Consider the following 21,467-nt stretch of genomic DNA (forward strand, 5'->3'; position numbering starts at 1 on the left):
AGGCATAAATAGTTTTCTATGGCTTCCAAGAGAAAAAAAAAAAGTCAAGAGAAGTGAAGTCCATAGTCTCTGCCACCAGGTGGCGTCATAGACCAGTCTGGAAGAGCCAGTGGCAGGAGCAGCCTCCTGTCTTTGAGATCGCAACTCTCCTATCTCTTCCCTTCTGGCCCGGAGCTGTCAGCAGCTGACCCAGAAAAGATGGGATGGGGCAGGAGAGACGAATGAAGACTCGAACACTTTTCTTCTTTTCTTTTAATATCTAGGATCTAAAGGTCCCAGAACCAACCACAGTAACACAGTTTGCACGTTGGTGGGTCCCTTCCAGGGCTGTCCTGAGCATCTGCACCTCCCCAGCTCACAGGCTACACTGTGGAAGGAGCTGGGCCCTGGGGTCAGCCCTCAGCCTCTCAGAACTCTAGCAGAACTCTTCCCTGGAGCCAAGAGGAGGGTTATTTCTTGTGGAGAAATTTCATCTTATTGCCTGAAAAAGAAAGTGAGAGGGGAGGGACACATGGGGAGGTCAAAGAACAACTGTGTGGAGTCATTTCCCTCCTCCAACCTCTGTGTGGGTTCTAGGTATCAGACTTAGGCCTTCAGGCTTGAGTGGCAAGTGCCTTTACCTGCTGAGTCATCTTGCTGGCTTAACTCACTTAACTCCTGCGCTACCTGCCTTCGCCTCCCAAATGCTGGGATGCAGGCACACACTACTGCCAACTGTGCACCGCACCCCTCTGTTTCTTTGAGACAGAGAGGTCTGCATCATCTCTCTCTCTTTCTCTCTTTCTTTCTTTCTTTCTTTCTTTCTTTCTTTCTTTCTTTCTTTCTTTCTTTCCTTTCTCTTTCTTTTTCTTTCTTCCTTCTCCTTCCTTCTTCCCTCCCTCCCTCCCTCTCTCTCTCTTTCTTTCTTTTTCTTTTCAAGACATGGTTTCTATGTGTAGCCCTGGCTGTCCTGGAACTCACTCTGTGTGTAGACAAGGCTGGCCTCGAAACTCAAGGGAGATCCGCCTGCCTCTGGCCCTGCTTTCTCTTTTTCTTATAAGGATCTTTTTTGCTGATTAAACTGTAGTCCTGATGCTTCTTACTTTTCTACCCAGGGGTGTTCTGATGCTGGGTGGAGTCCTGCTTGTATTACTCCCCGCCTGGTTCTCTGTACGGTTCCCAGAAGATTTAGGAATGCAGGAGAAGGTGGCAAGAAGTTACAGTGAGGTAGCTGTAGGGCCAAGGGACAGATTAGGAGAAGCAGTCAGTCTACTGGCAGCTTCCTGCGTTCCCAAGTGTTCCGGGCTCTGCGGACTGAAGTGGTTAGGATTCCTGGGAAGGCAGTTTAGAGCTGAGGCTGGGGACAGGGGCCCAGGCCTTACCCAGTCCCTTGAGGAACTTATTGACACCACTGTGCTCTCCACTGGGCAAGGTTTCCAGGTACTCCTGGGCTCGGACTTCAAACAGGCCTGGTGAGGAGAGAGACCGGGACATTTTAGAGCCTTGCCTCTGCGCTTCTGCACAAACTTCCTTCCCTGCCAGGACAGGAAAGCGGGGCCCTGCTTCTGAGACACAGCTGTGCCTATAAACACGCTTTCAAAGCATGAGGTTTATAAGGGTTTTTACTGTCCTTATAATTGCCCCACCTTGTATAATAGCTGTCTGTGGAAAGCTGTAAAGCCTGCTCACACATGACATCCCATTTCATTTCTGCTACCTTTCTTACCAATAATGACCTGTAAACCTGGCTAAACACACCTGCCAGTTTTTCCCCTGGAGGGAACCCCCCCGAATGAGGCTCAGCCTCTTCTCACACCCTCTGATCAAATTTCTCTCCTCTTGTCTTTCCTATGTAAATGGCTGTGGGAATGCAGGACTTCCAGCTGAGTTCACAGCACTGGAGAAATCCCAGCCCAGGCCTAGCTGCTCCTCTGGAACCTCCTGGCCTCTGTATAGCCATGCTGCAGAGGTTAAGTGCCTTCCCTACCCAGGTTTAGCTCCCATCCAAAAACGCCTTTCCCAGCATTCCTAGATTTTAGATTCCCAGAACAGCCAAGACAATGGACAAAATAGGCTGGGATGGTGTCTCCATCATTTCACATTCCTTGTTCCCCTTCTCCCTAGAAACATGATGGAGCCTATGCAGACAGGGACAGGGAGAAGTAAGAGAAGAGACTTCAGAGCAGAGTGAAAAGGGCTGCAGGAGCTGGTAACCAAAGCAAGCTCTCAGATTATGCAGTGCTGGCCTAGGGCTGCAGGCCCAGACCATGCTCTCCCGAATTTCATCCCCTCCACAGTCCCTGGGCAGGGGCCAGGAAGAAGGGCACTAGGGAAGCGCAGAGGGGCTTGAAGAAGAGGAGGAGGGGCTACAGAGAAACAAGAACAGGGGAAACTTGTGAGAAGCAGAGGTCGGTCATGTTCACTGGTCAGGGGTGGCCTGATTGCAGCTCCCGTGGAAGCCAGAATACTGTTCTTGCCCGCATCCTTGTCTGTGACTGTCCCTTGGCTCCTCAGCCACTTTACACACCTCTACCTCACCGCCCCAGCAAGTAGGAGTGCACTCACAGTGAGCTGGTCTAACCTTTGACATCCTGCCTGCGCAGTTCCCTCTCCTGCATGAAGCCACGGAAAGTCTGGGTCTCCATGAAGACCTCCAGGAAGCGTCGCAGGCTTTTAGAGGAGACAGCTTTTCTGAAGGCTTCTCGCTGCAGGCTCCTCTCCTCGCCTGAGGTCAGGAACAAGGAGTAGTGGCCCACAATCTCCACAAAGAAGCGGACGAAGGCTTCGGACACCACCTCATTCAAGGGGCTGGACTCAGGGCCTGAGCAAAGGGCACAAGGACGTGACAGCGAGGGGGGTTGGTGGACTGGAGCCCAGGATAGTCAGTGATAACAGCAACGGCTACTTCCCTCAACAGCGACCTGTGACCACCCAAGAGAAAGGGCTCTCAAGGCTGTCTTTCCTCCCTTTACAAGTATTTTAGGAAAATGGAGGAAGTGGGAAAAAATTCCTACAATTACCCTTGGAATGAAACCCAGATGGAGGGGTGAAACCCACTTCCTCTCCTAACGCCCCTACTTTCTCACTTCACCATTGGCCAGTTGTCCCAAGGCGCTGGCATTTACCATGCACACAGTCGAGGGGGCCTCCATCCTGGTCATAGGCTAGGTCATTCCTCTGCTCCAGGATGTGTTCCAGGGCCACTTGAAGCTTCCTCGGCAGAATGGAATCCTCGTCCTCCATCTGTAAGGCAGGAGACACGGGTGGGCGCAGCTACACCTGGCTAGCCCTGTGCCAACCACATCCCTGGGCAGGCAGCCCAGCTCATAGTTTAACTTGTTTTTGTGACAAGGTTTCACTGTATAGCCCTGGCCGGCTGGCCTGGGACTCACTATGTAAACCAGGCTGGCCTCAAACTCATAGTGATCCCCCTTCCTCTGCCTCCTGAGTGCTGAGAATGCTGGGATCCAAGGTGTATACCACTGTGCCTGGCTTTTTGTTTTGTTTCTGTTCTTTTTCTTTTCTTTTTTTTTGAGTTTTGTGAAATATTTATTTATTTATCTTTATTTTATGTGCATTAGCGTGAAGGTGTCAGATCCTTTGCAATGGGCGTTACAGACAGTTGTGAGCTGCCATGTGGGTGCTGGGAATTGAACCTAGGTCCTTTGAAAGAGCAGACAGTGCTCGTAACTGCTGAGCCATCTCTCCAGCCCGTTTTGTTTGTTTTCAAGACAGGATTTCTTTATGTAGCCCTAGCTGTCCTGGAACGTGGTCTGTAAACCAGGCTGGCCTTGAACTCAGGGATCCATCACCTGCCTTGACTCCCCGATGCTGGGATTAAAGGCATGCGCCGCCGCCGCCGCCGCCGCCGCCACCGCCGCCACCACCACCACCCAGCAGTTTTTTTTTTTTTTTCTTAAGTACTCAGTTACTTACTGTGTGTGTATGGATGTGTATTATTACTCTTGTTCTACCATGTGGGTTCTGAGGATTGAACTCAGGTAATCAGGCTCTGTAGTAAGAGCCTTTATCCACTGAGCCATGTTCCCTGCCCTCAGCTCCTAGTGTAGTAGAAGAGTCACAGATTGGAGGTTTAAGTCTCCATTTTAGCTTACAAGTTGTGAGAGCCAGCAAGGAGTGGTGGTGTACACCTTTAATTCCAGCATGCAGGGAGGCAGAGGCAGGCAGAGCTCTGTGAGTTCGAGGCCAGCCTGGTCTACAAAGTGACCAGGGCTACACAGAAAAACCAAAACCAACCAAACAAACAAAACAAATTGTGAGAGCCTCTATGTTTTCATTTGTAAGATGGGCGGCTGGTCAGTACTGGCCAGGTCTTGGAGACTGAAGTCCGTGCAGCTCTCTGTGAGTGTGCTCAGTGCATAGCAGCAGCTGCTGCTTGCTGCTCTCACCCTGGGCAGCCAGCGCTCGTGGAGAGACCTGGCCTGCGAGGGGAAGAGACAGCAGACTGAGCTGGTGGTGCCGGGCAACAGAACCACTCAGCCGAAAAAACTGTGTATTAGCTTCTCTTACAAGGAAAATACTTTATGATCAGTCCAGAAAAAAGACCAAAGTTCTGGGCACAGTGTCTGTAATTCCAGGAATTTGAACGTGGAGCTTAATCCCCTGGTCAGGCCAGCCTGGGCTAGATAGTGACAGCCTGGCTCGAAAGGCAAAGTCTAAACAACAAAACCACAACTAGTACCACCACCACCACCACCACCAGGGACCACCGCCAGCACCGTCACGAATGTATGCAAACAATTTAAAACCATTCCATCTGTTTCCAGGCTCCCTCCTGAGACAGACGCTAACACTCTGGCAGGTTTTCCCATCAATCTGATTTTGGAAGGATAAGGTGTCGAAATGTAGCCGTAACTAACCTGAACTCACTATGTAGACCAGGCTGGCCTTGAACTCACAGAGAACAACCTGCCTCTGCTTCCCAAGTGCTGGAATTAAAGGCGTGTGCCACCTCTTCTGGCTCCTGTCAATCTTTTAAAGATGCAAACATATAATTTTCTTTCTACTTGCTTCTTTTCTCTTTCTTAGAAAAAAAATGAGAATCAGGCTGGCGAATGAGTTTCTTTTCTAGCATGTACAAACCCTGGGCTCTATTGCCAGCACAAACAGAAAAAAACAAACAGAAAAAAAAAAATGGAAAAAAAAACCCCCAGCAAAATAATGTACATAATTTTGAGTCTTCATTCCTTTATGAGTCTTTTTTTTCTGAAGGTCTCTAAAACCCAGGCTATCACTATCCCACTGTGTGGCCCAGATGGCTTTAAATTTAAGGCAATCTTCCTGCCTCCCCCTTCCAAGTACAAGGACTGCAGGAAGATATCAGCAGGCACAGATGTGTCCTGGTTCTTTTTTTTTTTTTTTTTAATTAAAACATTATTATTTTAAGTTTATGACTGAGCCCTGGTCCTCTGCAGCAGCAAGTGTTCTTACCTGCTGAGTTAGCTCTCCGGGGCCCCCTATTTGTGCATGTATGTATGTACTTATACAGTATTTGCCTGCATATAAGCCTACATGCCAGAAGAGGGCACCCCATCTCACTATAGATGGTTATGAACCATTATGTGGTTGCTGGGAATTGAACTCAGGACCTGTAGTCTTTAAGAACAGCCAGTGCTCTTAACCTCTGAGCCATCTCTCCAGCCCATCCTGCGCCCTTTTTAAAAAGTTAAGAATTCTTTTATAAACTACATGTTATGTCCATGGGTGGATCTGTGCATGTGAGTGCCTGAGGAGGCCAGAGCTGTTGAATTCCTTTGAAGCTGGACTTATAGGTGGCTGTGAGCTGCCTGACATGGGTGCTGGGAAATGAACTTGAATTCTTTACAAATTCATACAAGCAGTATGAACTCGTCACTGCTAAGCTGTCTCTCCAGTGTGCCCTGACTGTTAAGTGGTGGAAGCCTTTTTGCACTTGTACTGGTGAAAACCAGTCTTTGTTCAAGCTGTCTTTGCTGCCTCATCCTTGGCCAGCCTTGGCCTGAGGTGGTCCCGAAACCCAGCTGAGCTAGCAGGCCCAGGCTTACTACAGAGCCTTTCTGGAGCTGCAGCTGAGCTCCTTGGACGCCATGAAGACACAGGAGCAGCAGGCTGGACTGGCTTTCTACTCACCTGTCTGAGGAACCGATCATTGATGAGGTCAACTACAAGAACCTATGGGACAGAAGAAAAGGGATGAATTTTGTCATGAGGGATGCAGATGGAGGTGGCATTTTTTTTCTCCTTGGCACTGGAGGCAGCTGGGAGTGGGGAGAATGTGTGTGTATTTGTGTTCTGAGAGGGGCTGAGGGGTGTCAAGCTGGTACTGAAGGCCAGGACACGCAGCTGTCCTAGCTGGATGCCTAGCCCTGTTCTACTGTGGCAGGACTTCTCTGCTTCTTTTTGTTTGTTCATGGGCTACTGGGGTGGGACAAAAGCTGCCGGGGGCCCCTACTTGCTGCACGTCTACTTAATGTGCCCCTCTCCACATCGGGGATTTGCCTTTTTATCCCCAAGATGTCCTCTGAAGCTGCCAGTTTTTTAGAGAGGTAAGAGGACAGACTGGAAGAGGGGCGGGATCTAGGGGAGACTGTCAGGCCACAGGCTGTGCCTTTGTTGGGTTTTTGGTGGGATCACCTTTCTCCTCAGGGCGGGTTGAGATTCGGGCTAGCGCAAGCGTGAGTGAGCTGCCTTACGTACAAAGCTTAAGGACATGCTTGCGTGCTGCCTCTGAGGGTGGATCCTCATACAGACCCTAGGTGAGGTGGTCAGCTATGACAGAGGAAGAATGGGTTGGATGGCTGGCATGGCCACAGTTGGAAATAGGTTCCGCCATGAGAGACCAGCATAAACTCCTCCCTCCACACAACCAAAGGACCAGCATCCCCAGCTCTGGGATGAAGGGGTGGTGGTGCATGGACTGGCATCCTCACCAGGTTCGGGGCTGCGCAGCAGATTTTGGTCCCTGTTTCTTTCTCTGACTGCTGGGGTCCCCTGTACTCAGGGCTATTTAAACTATTTCAAGGGGCTGAGTAATTGCAGAGGTGCCACATAGAACTTCCTGAACCTGTATACAAAGCTATAAACCCTGGGTGTCATTACAACAATGCAGTGGCTTATTTTGCAGTGTTTTGTTATGTAGGCCAGGTTGACCTCAAACCTGCAATCCTCCTGCCGTGCCTGGTGAGTGCTGGGGTGCAGGAGTGTGACATTCACACCCACCTCTGTGGTTATACTTTTTCTCCCCTTTAAGTCTAGTGTTCATTAATTACTTCATCCGTTTCCTGAACTGGGGGTTGGACCTAGAGGTCTGTGCATGGTACACAGGGACTACCAAGAGTCAGTGTTCTTCTCTCAGGGGATAGAACTCAGGTCATCAGGCTTGACACTGAGCCATCCCGCTAGCCACAGCCTGCGGTTAGTTTTTTAAAAGCCACACTAAGTCCTTGACCGCTCTGTTACCAGTTCAAGCACATATTCCAGTTACTGCTTCCTCTGCTCCGTGTGGGGAGGCAGGAGGATGGGGCCTGATGTCAGGGCTTCTAAATGCTGCTCATACAGGACATTCCATTTAGAAGGAAAATAGGTGCTTACAGACACCAAGGGGTGGGCTGAGGGCAGACTCTGGGAAGGACCCGTCACAGAGCAAGGCCTGGTATCTTCTTGTTCCTGCGCAGCGCCCCCCGAGGAAGTGGGGTGCAGTGCTCCCGGGCTCACCTCTTCCAGTGGCAGCTCCCTGAGCAGCGGCAGCGAGCTGGAGAGCAGCCCGATGAGGAAGGGCGTGGGCGAGCACACAATGTCGATCATGGCAGGCGGCAGCACTGGTATGTAGGTGTGCTGCCAGCTGAAGGGGTAGATGAGCGCTACCATGGCGTGGCAGCACTTGGACAGCGTGCTGGAGTGGGGACAGGGAGAAAGGGCTGGGTCAGTGTGGGTGAGGGCAGGGCGTCAGCAGCAAAGGCTAGAGAAAAGGGCGGGATTCATCCCAAAGGGGCACTGGTTGGAATAAACAGCTCTTGGATAATCACAAACAAATAGCCAACACCCCTAACCAAAAAGAGTCCCCAACTTCACTAAGCAACAGAGAAACGTGAATCAAAACTACCCTGAGATTCCCTCTTACCCCAGTCAGAATGGTAGTCACAAGAAAGAAAAATGGAGAAAGCACTGCCTCACAAAGTGATGACCCACGTTTGGTTTCCAGAACCCACAGCGAAGGCAAACGAGAGGCTCCAGAGAGTTTTCCTCTGACAACCACATGCACATCGCACATGCACACGTACTTTAACACACACATAAAAACTCAGCACATCTTTATTCTCGGCACTCAGGAGAGAGAGATCTCTGTGGGACTCAGGCCAGCCTAGTCTACAGAGCAAGCTCTAAGACACCGGGGCACATGAGAGACTCTGTCTCAAAAAACACAACAAACCAGGTGCTGAGCACATGCCTAGAACCCCAGCACTTAGGGAGGCAGAGGCAGGTGGAGCTCTGAGTTCAAGGTCAGCCTGGTCTACAGAGTGAGTTCCGGGATAGCCAGGGCTGTAAAATGAGACCCTATCTCAAAAACACAAAACAAAACAAAACAAAGCCCCAACCAACTAACCAAACAAACACAAAAACTCATCAAAAAACCCAAACAACCCAATAACAAATGCTGTAAAAATATGGACAAGGGGACCCATTTTACACTCTTGGTAGAAAGGTTACACTCTGTGGGAGTAAATATGAGGCTTCTCAAAAAGCTAACAATAGGCCACCATTTCACCAGCTATTCCACTCCGTGCTTTCACCCAAAGGACTCCAAGCTAACCTTTCGCAGGGATCTTTGCACTTTGATGTCTCCTGAGCCCTGCTTACAAGAGTTAAGTTGTAGAACTAACTCAGTGTCCAAAAACAGAGGAACGAACAAGGAGAATGCGGTAAATTTAGATCGAGACTGGGTCTCTGAGTAGCCTTGGCTGTCCTAGACTTGCTTTGTAGACCAGGCTGATTTCAAACTCACAGAGCTCCACCTGCTTCTGCCTGTGCATATGGGCCTATGCATCATGTGTGTGTGTGTGTGTGTGTGTGTGTGTGTGTGTGTGTGTGTGTGTGTGTGTGAGGGGGTGCTCTCAAGGGCCAGAAAAGAGGAGTCAGATCCCCCGGAACTGGAGTTATGAACAGGTGTAAGCTACCATGGGATGCTGGGAACTGAACCTGGGTCCTCTGTAAGAGCAAAAAGTGCTCTTAACCACTGAGCCAGTTCTCTAACCTCTTTACTGCCCCACCCCAGCCATATAAACAAAGTGTGTCTCTTTAAGGAAAATGGGTCCAACCGTAGTTAATCATAATAAAGAATTGAGCCAGTTACAGAAGACAAATATGTTTTGCTTTTGGTTCCTAGATTTTATATAGACACATAAAATCATGTACGTATATATATGATATGAAAGTAGAAATAAGACCATGTATAGACTGGACCTTGGCCCCCTACACAGATGCAGCCAATGGGCAGCTTGGGCTTCATGTGGGTTGTCTAGGAAGGGGAGCAGGACTGTCTCTGACATGGACTCTGTTGCCTGCTTTTTGATCACTTCCCCCTAACTGGGCTGCCTCTCCTGCCCACAGGGGAAGAGGATGCGCTCGGTCCTGATGTGACTGGTGTGCTGGGGTGGGTTGGTGTTGGTGGGGGCTCCACTTTTCTGAAAAGTAGGGGAGGAGGGATGGGGGAAGAAGGAGGGAGGAGGCTATGACCGGGATGTAAAGTGAATAAATAAATTAATTAAAAATTATAATTGAAAAAAAGAAATAAAAGTGTCTGGGGGAAAAGGGCACTAAAGGATGGGAGATGAAGGGAACGTGTGAGAAAAGGGAGAGGAAGGGAAGATGAAGAGATGGAAAGGGCACTCCAAATAATGGATACTTATATGAGAAAAAAAATTTTTTAAAAGTCATCGCTGCCTCTAACTAGTATACATCTCTTGTCGCCATCGTGGCTCATAGGAGAGGCTACAAGAAACAGCTATAGGGTCTGAGTCAAGCCCTGGGTAACTATTATGAGTGAATCTCTACATATGAGGCCATAGGGTCCATCCCATCCCAGCATAGATGGCCAAAGAATAAAGTCCTTTCATATTGAGCGACTATCTCGTGCAGCTCAGGGTGTCCTTGGACATCTACATAGCCACCCAGGATGACCTGGACTTCTACCCTCTGAGCGCTGGGATTACAGGTGTACGTGTATACAGCTATGCATTTCTGTAGCTATACCCCATTTACCAAATTCTGGGGAATCAGTGAGGTTCAGGCCTTGTGAGTGCTGGGCAAGAATCTACCAATCAAAGTCCAGCTACAGCCCCTTTCACTGTCAAAAAATCTCAAGTTAATGGTTTTCTTTTTCTAGCCTACCAGTTTCTTTTCTTTTCTTTTCTTTCTTTCTTTCTTTCTTTTTTTTTTTTTTTTTTTTTTTGAGACAGGGGTTTCTCTGTGTAGCCCTGGCTGGCCTGGACTTACTTTGTAGACCAGGCTGGCCTCGACCTCACAGAGATCCTCCCCACATGCAGGTATAAGAGGGTCTCAGATCCTAGGCTGACTCGGGTTGCTGCGGGTGAACTGGAGCTCCTGATCCTGTGGCTCCACTGCTCAGTGCTGGAACTGGGTGAGCAGTGGGATTGGAGGCATGTACTGCCGCACCCAGCCTTTTAAGCACTTTTGACTCAAACAAAGTCTTAGAATCCCAAGATTTAGATCTGGAAGCAATCCGAGTGACAGCATGCCGTACTTCTTTAGGAACAGGGTCCTGCCTTGCAGCTTAGGCTAACCACAAACTCAGGGTTCTCCTGCATCAACTTCTAGAGTTCTAGGATGACAGGCACGAGCCACCATACCTGGTTTTGGGTTTGCCTGCTTTTGAATTGTAAAGGTAAACACACTGAGCCCTAAGGAGTTTAAAGTAAACTTTAAACTAGGGACCATGAGCCCAAGAAGGCAAGTATATGGAGGGGGGTGTCAGGGAGCAAGCGGGTGGAGGGAAAGAGGGAAAGACAGAAGGAGACTCAGAGGGACAGAGTCATGGGGAGGACAGCCTGTGTGCTTTCTCAGTCATTGCCATAGAAAGAAAAAGGAACCTACTTGACCTTTCCCCCAAATCAGAAAAAAGTCCAGTTGTCCCTTTCCTTTCTTGAAGTCTCTCCCTCGGGAGAAAGGGGCTCTCCCTGCTGCTAAAAGCATCACTTTGTGCCTTTAGATCAAGGTCAGGGAAACATCACCAATCCGCGCTGATGGCAGGTGTACAGGGCAGGTGAAGGAGGGTGACAGGACGAAAGACAAAATTCTCACCAAATCAGAACGCTGAGCTGAAGAACAACTGCATTCAGCTTTCTTTTTCCCTCACAGTGCCAGAGACTGAGTGAACCCAGAGCCTCAGGAATGCTACATCCCAGCCCTGCATTCAGTTCCGCAGGGAAAAAAGGAGGAGGATGCCACTGGGTGACCTACTGCCACTCATACCCATTTCTTGGAAGGAGTGTTCAGGATTTTGTCTCCTTGACTGTCTAGCCCAGGACCAAACAGCCCCACACCTGGGCTAGCATTAATATTAGTCGGACAGGAGGGAGGCAGCTGTTAGAGATGCTCTATGCTCCTGTGCCAGCCTAGTACTATTCTGTTCTGGGCAACAAGGAAAGGGAAGGATGGATTCTGTAAACACAGCAGTGACAGCTAACCCTAACGTAAGCGGAAGGCTCTGAGCACAGCTTGTGTGTTTTCCCCAACTACTGCAGTAAGTGCCGATGGAATTTTGCATGCATGGGTGGGGCAGGGGATGGGCACTGCAAGGAAAGGAGAAAACAGAGGCTCAGGGGGACTCTTGGAGTGAGGCCGGGGCAGAGCCCCAGCACCTCACTGAGTATTGGCTGTTGCATCTGGGAAGGATGGCCAAGGAGGACCATCTCACAGCTGGCTCCCATTACTGTGGGGGTGGAGGGACCGCCAAGCTCCCACAGCTGGGACCAATTGTACAGGAGTGGGGGAGGGAAGAGAATGCCACAGTGGAAAGGTAGCTGGGCTGCAGGGCCCTGGGACGGGCAGGTGAGAGGTGTCAGGCTGCAGGAGGTTTAGTACCGGGAGGTGCTTCCCAAGGGCTGAAGCACTGTTCTGGAATGTGCTCGGCATGTGTTTGAGTTAACATCTGGAGGAGATGTTTCAGTTGTGGGTGCTTGCTTTCCAGAATTATACACCCAGGAACAGCTCAGATGGTTATTCAGTTTGTACCCCACTGGCATCCAGAACAAGGCATCTCCTTCACTTCCAAGAACAGGAGGCAAAACTCAGGTTGTCCCAGGGGAGTGTGTGTCCCCACACCAAGAGGGACCGCCATGTTTCCCTGACTGCATGTTTAACTCTCAAGTGACATGTTGCCGAGTTTAAAAGCCAAGGTCTTTTAAACTGGCCCTCAAGGTCTGCTTTCTGCTATCTTCTGTGTGACTTTAGGAAGAGCCCTTCACTACTCCCGATCTCCCTACTTCCCCCATAAAGATGTGAGCTAGTCTAGATGAGCCTGTGCCCCAATCCAGCTTCAGCACCCACAAACTCTGAATCTGCACAAGACGGCACATCCAGGGGCTGGAAATGGGAGCTTCCTCCTGGGACCACAAAAGGAGGCAAGGATGTCAAGTCTTCTTGGTGTTCCTGGATCAAAGAACAATGGTGACATCTCACTCCAAGACAGGGTTTCTCCGTGTAGTCTTGGATGTCCTGGACTCACTCTGTAGACCAGGCTGGTGTCGAACTCAGAGATCCACCTACCTCTGCCTCCTGAATGCTGGGATCAGAGGCATGCATCACCACAGCCACCACCACCACCCGGCTGAGGACCTACGATAGAATCCTGGTATGTGTGAGCCTCTCAGCTACTGACGGAGGTCCAGAAGGAGACCCGACAGAAGCAGCATGAGCAGGGTGGGCACTGACTCCAAGTGAAGAGATGGACCACGCTAGCCAAGGATGCTCAGTGATGGGCCAGAGGACAACACATTTATGCATGGCTTTGCTAGCCTCTAGACTGTGCTCCGATGACAATGCTTCTGGTGTTCACATTACAAGCCAAGGACCCTCCTCCTTCTGAGACAGGGTGGCCTTGAACTATGTACTGACCGCCCCACGCTCCTGCTTTCGTCTCCTGAGTACTGGGTTACAGGTGTAGACCCCCATTCCTGGTTTTATTAGGTGCTGGGGATTGGGGCAGTGCTCAGTGCATGCTAGCCCAGCACTCTACCAGCCAAGCTGCAGCCAGCTAGTTTGCATTTACCTAACTGCTTTTCAGTGCTGGGAACCGAAGGTCTAGAATCTCACAAATGGCAGCAAGTACTCTGCCAGCGTGCTCTTTTCCTAGCCCATGGCTTTATAAAGTACTACCATGCTATTAAAATGCTTTAGCTTTGCTAAACTGAATGTATTTATCTTAGACTCTTGCCGGCTACGTGAGGACCCACTGGACCCTCAAAGTGCAGTATTTTCAATGCTAGAGTACGGAGGTGGTGACCACCACTTTCAGACAGGCCTTGGACAAACTCATCCGAGATGGCAAGAGCTGCGGAGCGTAGCTGGTTCTAGAAGACATACAGAACCTCACCGAAGCTCATGGAAACCGCGTCAAAACAAACTGAGAGGGACAAACAAAAGAACGAATACATACACGTGAGCTTAGTCGTGTAGTGTAGTTTCCCATGTGTGAAACCCAAGGTTCAAAGAGCATTTGTCAATTTTGGTCACCTCATCCTACTCCTCGTTAGCTGGTAGAGGAACCTTCAGCTTATGACTTCTACTATAAAAAGATAGACTACTGAATGGTAAATACTTTGCCATCTGAAACCATCAGAAACCCTTGCTTATGTGCAGCCCTGGTCTACAGGTTTAGCTGAAGCTTTTTAGTGCTGACACTAGTAAATAAGAAAGGAAATAAGACAGGGGTGTCGGGAAATATTTATCTGGTTGTTATGGAGACAGAGCAAGCCATCACAACAGTATTCTTTGCTTTCATCTGTCAAGCTTGAGCTTGACAGAGCCTTCAGAGACACTCAATGTCCACCCTAAAGATGAAACAGAGCAAAAATGTTGTTTTAAATTTGATAGGTTTTTGGCTCAAGTTAAAACCATTCTGTAACTCAGAGCATTTGCCACCGGCTCCCAGCAAGCCTCTCTCTCGGGGCTGAGACTCCACAGAAAAGGTCACTAAATGCACCGCCCAGGGGTGGACAGTGCTGAGGGGAGCTAAGGCCCCCACGGATGTCACAGGGCCACTCCCTGGCTTTGCGGGCTCTCATGTCCTCCTGTTCCACTCTGTGGCCTCGCTGAGCGTGGGGCACAGAAGGCAAGAGGGTTTGGAGGGTCCCGTCTATTCCTGGCTGAACAGGACTGGGATCCATGTGTGCTCAGCGGAGGGGTGCCTCAGAAGAAGGCAGCGGCTGGGACTTTAGCTAAAGATTTTTTTCTCAGACTCTTCCAGCTCAAGAAGTTCACAGGCAGCCAGCTCCCCAGGCCTGGACAGAGAATCTTCAGTTCCCTATGGCTACTACCCCATAAATCAAACAGAAATGAATGGATCCTTCCACCAGGCCCATGAATCAGAGACTCCCATGGGACACAGTGCCAGGACGCTTGGAGGTGCCTGGCCCATGGAGTGTGATCACTTCAGATCTGAGAGGAACGTGGAGGACTCCCAGTCACATCTACTCACTGGGGCCCCTGTTGGAGGGCCACTGACAGAAGGAAGGTTCTAGACACAAACACTTAGCTTTCCTAGCCACACATGAATGGAAAGGAATCTTACACTCTTTTGAGACAGGCTCTCACTACGTTGACGTGACTAGCCCGGAACTCAGAAGCCTTCTCCCTCGGCCTCCTCACGTTGGAAATCACAGGCAGCCTGCGCCACCACACTCACAAAGGATCTGAATGGCCTCGTTGACAGACTTCCCTGCATTCTGTGGATACACAGTGCCCGTGTCTGTCTTGTCGACTCCTACCAGCGCGCTGCAGCTCCTAGCTCCCGCTGTACGGTCTCCACTGTTAGGCAGTTCTCCTAGCCTGGCTTCACGTGTCCTAAGCTATGTATGCCTCTAAGGGGCCTGACCCAGCACCTACGTGACGTGGCAGTCCTGTCCCTATGGCTGTGCTCATTCTTCTTGTTTTTCAGTTGTATCATGGGTGTGCCCTAACGCCTGTGGAGGCCAGAAGTGCCTGAAGTATCCAGGTAAGGGGTTCCCTGTTAAACAGAGTGACAGACGGTTGTGAGTCACCAAGTGGGTGCTGGGAGTCTTCCTCAGGAAGAGCCAGTGCTCTTAACCACTGAGCCACCTTTCCAGCCCCTGTGTTCATTGTTCTTTCATTTTTTATTGTTTTCGAAACAGGCTCTCATATAGCCCAGGTGAGCCTCAAACTCCCTCTGTAGCTGGGAATAAACCTCAACTTCCAATTCTCCGGCCAACACCTCCTAAGTCAGTGATTGCAGGTGTGCGCGGCCACTGCCGGTTCACAGTGTTGGGAACTGAGCCCAGGGCCTTTGGTGTGCTAGGAAAACCCTCTGCCAACTGAGCTACCTGCTCTAGGCCCCTGTCCTATCATTCCAGGTAGGTTTTCTTCTCTTCCTGTAAGTCAGCCATTTAAAATGGGGTGAGAGAGAAGACACTGAGCCATGTCTGCCCATAGGGAAAAGAAGCCACTGAAGCCAGAAGGCCACGGTCTCCAGGGCTCAGTCATCCCCTGCTCCCTACAAATGTGGAGACCCAGCATTAAGGGCTGAGTGTTCGGGGTCCTTCCTGCTCTGGGAAAACTTCCCAGTGTGATCTGAGAGGGATGTGCATGTATGGAAACCACAGAGGGCCTAAAATGCAGTTGTGATGGGATGCTGTAGCTCAGCTGACAGTTACTTGCTTAGCTTGCATTCCACACAAACTAGGCATGCTTGTAATTCCAGCAGCTGGGAGCTAGAGGCGGAGGGATTAGAAGTTCAAGGCCATCCTCAGCTGCACAGAGTGTGTGAGGCCAGGGTAGGACCCATGAAACAGTGTCTCAAAAATAAATAATAAAAATACAATTAAGGCAGTTTACACACATATACACATATGCACACTAATTACTACAAAGCTAGGCTCTGGCCCTAAGGAGAACATAAAAATTAGCCATATTCCTGCTGCCTTCTCCTCCCCTGCTGCAAAGAGAATATGCTGGGCGATGTGTACCCTCTGAGAACTGCCTACAGGAGTCACAGAGGGAGAATGAAGTATCCCTTCCCTACCGTATGCTGTTCAAAGAGACTACACCCCCAAAAGCAGAATGTCAGGCCCCACGGAAGGTGAGGTGAGGAGAAAAACACCAAGGCCCTCCTGGAGAACTCTGGAGGGCCCCGAGCAGAGCCCATTTAGGCATGTGGGCGTCTGTTGAAGGGGGCTATCCAACCTCCCCACTCAGCAATCTGCCCAGGGGAGAGGCAGGTGGCTTGTGCTCTTTTCTAGATACTCTGGCAGAACCTCTCCCCAGCTTTTCTAAAAGCCCGAGTCCAGGCTGCCCCTTAGTCACTGAGTAACCCTATCCCTGTCTTTTCTTTCAGCGCACTGACTAGAAAATTCAGTCAGTATGGTGCTTGGTTGGCCTGCTCAGCTCCGGCTGCACTACTGACCTTAGGTATTTTCTCCAGCTTGGCCTGCCCTGGTCTAACATCTTCACCCCAAGGAGGTCCCTTAGGAGGTCCCCAACTCCACTCCTGGCAGGTGCTCGGTTTATTTAGCTGGTCTCCAATTCTTGCCAAGGCCTTTCTGAAATCCATCTTTTCTTCCTCCCCGAAATCCAGCCTTGAAAATCCAAGTGAATGGAGGCTTTGGGGGAAAGGGAGGGGGGGGGCTTCCAGAACATGGAGATAGTTACCACAGAGCCGATGAAATCTGATCCTGGTCACTAAAGAGTTATTACTCATCTTCAGCTTCCAGGGCCCCAACATTGAGAACTCTCTGTCTGAATTCCCCAGTGCCCAGGCGCTTGGAGAGCTGCCCAGCTCTGAGCACCAGCTGCAGGCTGAAGACAGGGCCTGCTTCCTGAGCTGACAGAAGTGCATAGGGAACACAATAATGGTGACATTTAAAAGTGAATAGAGAGCTCAGACATGAGGTGGGGGCTCTTGGGGAATAGCCAGATGGCAACTGTCCAAAAGGAGCATCATAAAGGTACCAGATGGCTGCAGTGGAGGCCAGGGCTGGAAGCTACCACACCCCCACACTGATGAATTCCACGCTGAAACATGCTGTCCTTTCCATTCTTCTGTCCCCTTTCTTCTTCCCCGCTTTTGTTCCCTGAAGCTCAGTGCCACATCTCCTCTCCCAAGCACAGACGGTTCTGGCAAGTCTTCCACTGGACTTCTCCGGTGGCCCCCACTATTTTGGCTACCTGGCGGCCCTCTTCTTGCACTTTCGTGGAGTGGTGGTGACCGCGCATGTTCCCAGGCCTCAAAAGCTCCAGGTCAGTGTTTTGGAGAAAAAGAATGGCTTACATACACTCATCGTGTGAGCGCGCATGTGTGCAAGTGGGTGTGCACACGTGCAGGGAACTCAGAGAACAGCTTTGCAGGAGCTGGTTCCGTCCTTGCTCCATGTGGGCCCTGGGGATTGAACTCAGGTTGTCTAGCTTGGTGGCAGGCTCCTTTGTCTGCTGAGCCCCTCAGTAGTTTTGTTTTGAGACAAGGTCTTACTATGTGGCCCATGTGGCCCTGAACTCACAGAGATCTGCTGGCCTCTGCCTCCACAGTGCTGGGATTAAAGGCCTGAAATGGCAAAGATGCAAGGGCTGTTTTCTCTGCTAGAAGTTCAGGATCAATCCAGATTTTTTTTTTTTTGTTGTTGCTATTTAAAAATTTTTTTAAAAGATTTATTTATTTATTTATTTATACATTATTCTGTCTGCATATGTGACTGCAAGCCAGAAGAGGGCACGGGTTCTCATTATAGATGGTTGTGAGCCACCATGTGGTTATTGGGAATTGACACTCAGGACCTTTGGAAGAACAGCCAGTGCTCCTAACCTCTGAGCCGTCTCTCCAGCCCACAATACTGGGTTTTTGAGTAAGAGAATCTGTTCACTGGGATACGGACGGCATCGTAGGGGCAGGTGTGTGTGTGTGTGTGTGTGATTTGCCTGGTTTGGTTTAATAACAGACAGGAAAGCAGTGTCTTGGGTAAGTCTGTACTCTTCCAGCACTCTTGTGGTCTTTCCCTGAGCTGTCTCTTGTCCTCTCTGTCTGCTCATCTCTTCCTGAGGGAGCTGCCTCACACTTCCCAACAGTGCCATGTTCAGCCTCTGCTGGCCCCTTGCCTTCGCGCAGACACCTCCTACAGCAAGCTCCTGATCTTAGCACTAAGGCAGTCTGTCCCACCTTGGAGACGAGTGCCTTCTGTCATCTCCTGACTTTGCTGATGTAACAAGCCCTCCCAACATGGCGCCCTGGTCTGCTTACTTTCTGGTTCCCCCAATGGAATGAGAACTGTGGAGGACAGGTGTACACAGCTTTCACCTCAGTTTCCTTCACATACAAGAGAGTTCCTAGCCCACAGTGAAACACATGGGAAGCAGGCCAAATGCCACACAGGCACGTGCAGCACACAGCCCTACCTCCCTTTACACCATGAGCGAGCCTCACCGGCCTCTCAGGAAGCCAGTCTCTACACCCTTGAGAGACTAAGGCCCAGAACCATTTACTCATATTACGGGGAAGCAGCAGGGCTTGTGTACCTGAGTTTGTCTGCGATGAAGATGACCCTCCTTTCCAGAAGCAGGGAGGCAAAAACACTAACCAAGTGCCGGACGCTGAGGGAGGAGAACAGAGACTCAAAGTCCACATGCTCTAGCCGGGAGTCCATCGGGCGGCACAGTTCAATCACCTGCCAGGGAACAGTGGCAGCCATGAAGGTGGGCTTACACAGCAGGCCTCCCTGGGGGCTCTGGGAGCCTTTGCAGAGGTGACCCACTAGCATGGCAAAGGGAAAGAAAAAGGAGGAAAACAAGAGGGAGTGGGGAAGAGGTGCACTGTAGTAGCAAACACCTCACACTCAGTTGAGGACAGTTTGGACAAAGGAGACAAGGAAAATGGATAGTAGAGTCCATGGTCCTTGGCCATATTAGGAAGCTCCTCCTGGAAGAGAGTATCTGGACGGCGCTTAGACATTTAATGCTGAAAACTGACCTAGCCTCAGAATCCTAGAGAAAATCCTGCCCCCCGGAGGCCTGTTTCTGCTGGAAGAAAACCCCAGGCCTATGCATGTAGCCCAGGCTGGCTTCAAATTTTTTATGTAGTTTAGGCTCGTCTTGAACTTTCTATTTATTTACTCATTATCATGTCTGTGTGTGATGTGTGTATGAGCACAGGTAAACATGTGCCAAGGCACATACATGTATGGAGGTCAGAGGACAACCTTCAGGAGTCATTTCTCCCTTTCTACCACAGGTTCCAGAGATCAAACTCAAGTCACTGGCTTGAGTAGCTGCTGTTTAAAGAAATACATTTTATGTGCATGAATGTGGTGCCCACAGCAGCCGTTTGATCCTCTGGAACTAGAGTTACGGATGGCTGCGAACAACCATGTGCGTGCTGGGAATTGAACCTGGGTCCTCTGGAAGAGCAGCCAGTGCACTTAACTACTGACCCATCTCTCCAGCCCCACAGAGACCTTGAATTCTTGATTCTTCTGCCTCCATCTTCCACAGGCTGGGATCACAGGGTGTGCGCCACTGTGCCTAGCAGTTCCAATTACGTCCATGGGTTTCCCTAGTTTTAAAGCTTTCTGTGTTTATCGTCTTGTCCCTTATTTGCCAGTGAGATCCTGGATTTATCTCAAGCTGCCTGTGTGAGTTTCCAAGTTTCTCCGCGAAGAGCAGACTTCAGCACAGCGACATGAGTGGAGACTAGCAGCCACTGAGTCCTCTCACCACACTGGGCCTCGCTCCTAACCTCCAGCTACAATCCCACGGCCAAGCTACTACAGCTGTATGGGTCCCCATCACCTGCTCAGTGCTGGAAAACTGAGCTGATCTGCCATGTCCCTGATGCGTTCGCCTCCTCTGGGTCTAGGAGGAACTGGTTTACAGCAGAGATCCAAGGCTGGAAGAGACCAGCATTCTGAGGTTTACAGCGCTATATATATGATGTGGAAAAGAAAGACGAAAACAACTTCCTCATCAGGTCCCAGGTCCCAACTTAAGGGCCGGCTTTGAAGGCTAGGGTAAATATTAAGAACATTCCAACTTACAAAGTTACACTGCGATGCAGACCCAAAATGTGAACAGTGACTGAAGACGGATTATGGGCAGCAAAAAGAAGCCAAGGATGCACAGTGCCTGTCTCCAGAAAAAGCCCACGCTGGACACCGTGGCTCTTGGGGGTTGCTCCCTCGAGCGGGGCCTGGGCTGGACAGACTAGACTGGGAGCGCTGTGACGAGGAGAGATAAAGGGTGCACAACCCGGAACTGGATGCCCCGCTGAAAGACGCAGCCTCTCCAGCCGCAGGGACTTGCCTGGCCGGACCACCTCTTGCTTACCTCAGTCCCCGAGCCTGGCAGGAAGGTCTTGACAGTGATAGTTTTGCCCAGGGCTGGGAAAGGGGCTTCCATGACACTCCTCATGAGAGGCTGCACCAGAGCAGGGGAGATTTCTCTTCTCTTTTCCACCTCGTCCAAGATCTATGAGAGTAAGAAAAGCAGCCAGCTCTTCTGAAGTCAGGAGGCCAAGGTGTGCGCAGATCTGATACGGTGGGCCTGCCACAGTGACTCAAAAATTAGGGGGTAGAAGGGGAGTTCATGAGGAGCTACTGGCAGCTGCTGGCTTCAGGGGAAAGGAAAGTTAGTTTTCTTTAAGGGAGTGGCTGGCCCACATTCTAGGCATGGCTCCATACTCATGAGCATGCGTATGTATCGTATGTATTCTATATGTACATATGTAATATATGGATTATATCTATGATACAAACTGAACATAGCAGTTACTAAAACCAAGAGGGCTGGAGAAATGACTCAGTGGTTAAGAACACTGACTGCTCTTTTGAAGGACAGGACCTGAGTTTGATTCTCAGCACCCACATGGGAGCTCACAGCTATCCTTAACTCCAGTCCAAAGAATCTCTTACCCTCTTTCAGCTCCACGGGGACTGCATGCACACGGTACACAGAAAATACATGACAAAAATCCCATTTATGTAAGATAAGTAAGTCCTAAAAACCATTTAAAAAAATTTAGCCTTGTGGCACATGCCTTTAACCCAAGCACTCCAGAGGCAGAGGCAGGCAAACTTCTGACTTAGAGGCCACCCTGGTCTATATAAGGAGTTCCAGGTCAGCAAGGGCCACACAGTAAGCATAAACAAATGAACAAACAATTACAAAGACTACATGAAGTTGAGGGCAGGGTGGGAAACAGAGGTTGATCTCAGGAGGAGTTAGCAGGAGAAAGGGGAATGAATATGAAAAAAAAAAAA

At 50.1% G+C, this 21,467-nt stretch overlaps 1 protein-coding gene across 1 annotated transcript in view; it reads right to left on the bottom strand.

Moving 5' to 3' along the window:
* Positions 1-234: 234 nt before the first annotated feature.
* The window catches only part of Dennd2a (DENN domain containing 2A), a 29,411-nt gene continuing 8,178 nt past the window's right edge, over positions 235-21,467 (bottom strand). The window contains exons 2-9 of the mRNA XM_055602040.1: positions 20,536-20,676; positions 18,733-18,881; positions 7,693-7,870; positions 6,109-6,150; positions 3,105-3,222; positions 2,561-2,800; positions 1,362-1,448; positions 235-481 (exon numbers count right to left, since the gene is read on the bottom strand). Of these exons, the coding sequence (XP_055458015.1) occupies positions 450-481; positions 1,362-1,448; positions 2,561-2,800; positions 3,105-3,222; positions 6,109-6,150; positions 7,693-7,870; positions 18,733-18,881; positions 20,536-20,676 (987 nt within the window). The 3' untranslated portion in view covers positions 235-449. The remainder of the gene's footprint in view (positions 482-1,361; positions 1,449-2,560; positions 2,801-3,104; positions 3,223-6,108; positions 6,151-7,692; positions 7,871-18,732; positions 18,882-20,535; positions 20,677-21,467) is intronic.

This window comes from Psammomys obesus, unplaced genomic scaffold (assembly GCF_907164565.1).
Source record: "Psammomys obesus unplaced genomic scaffold, mPsaObe1.curated_primary_1811, whole genome shotgun sequence".
In the NCBI taxonomy this organism is placed as follows: Eukaryota; Metazoa; Chordata; class Mammalia; order Rodentia; family Muridae; genus Psammomys; species Psammomys obesus.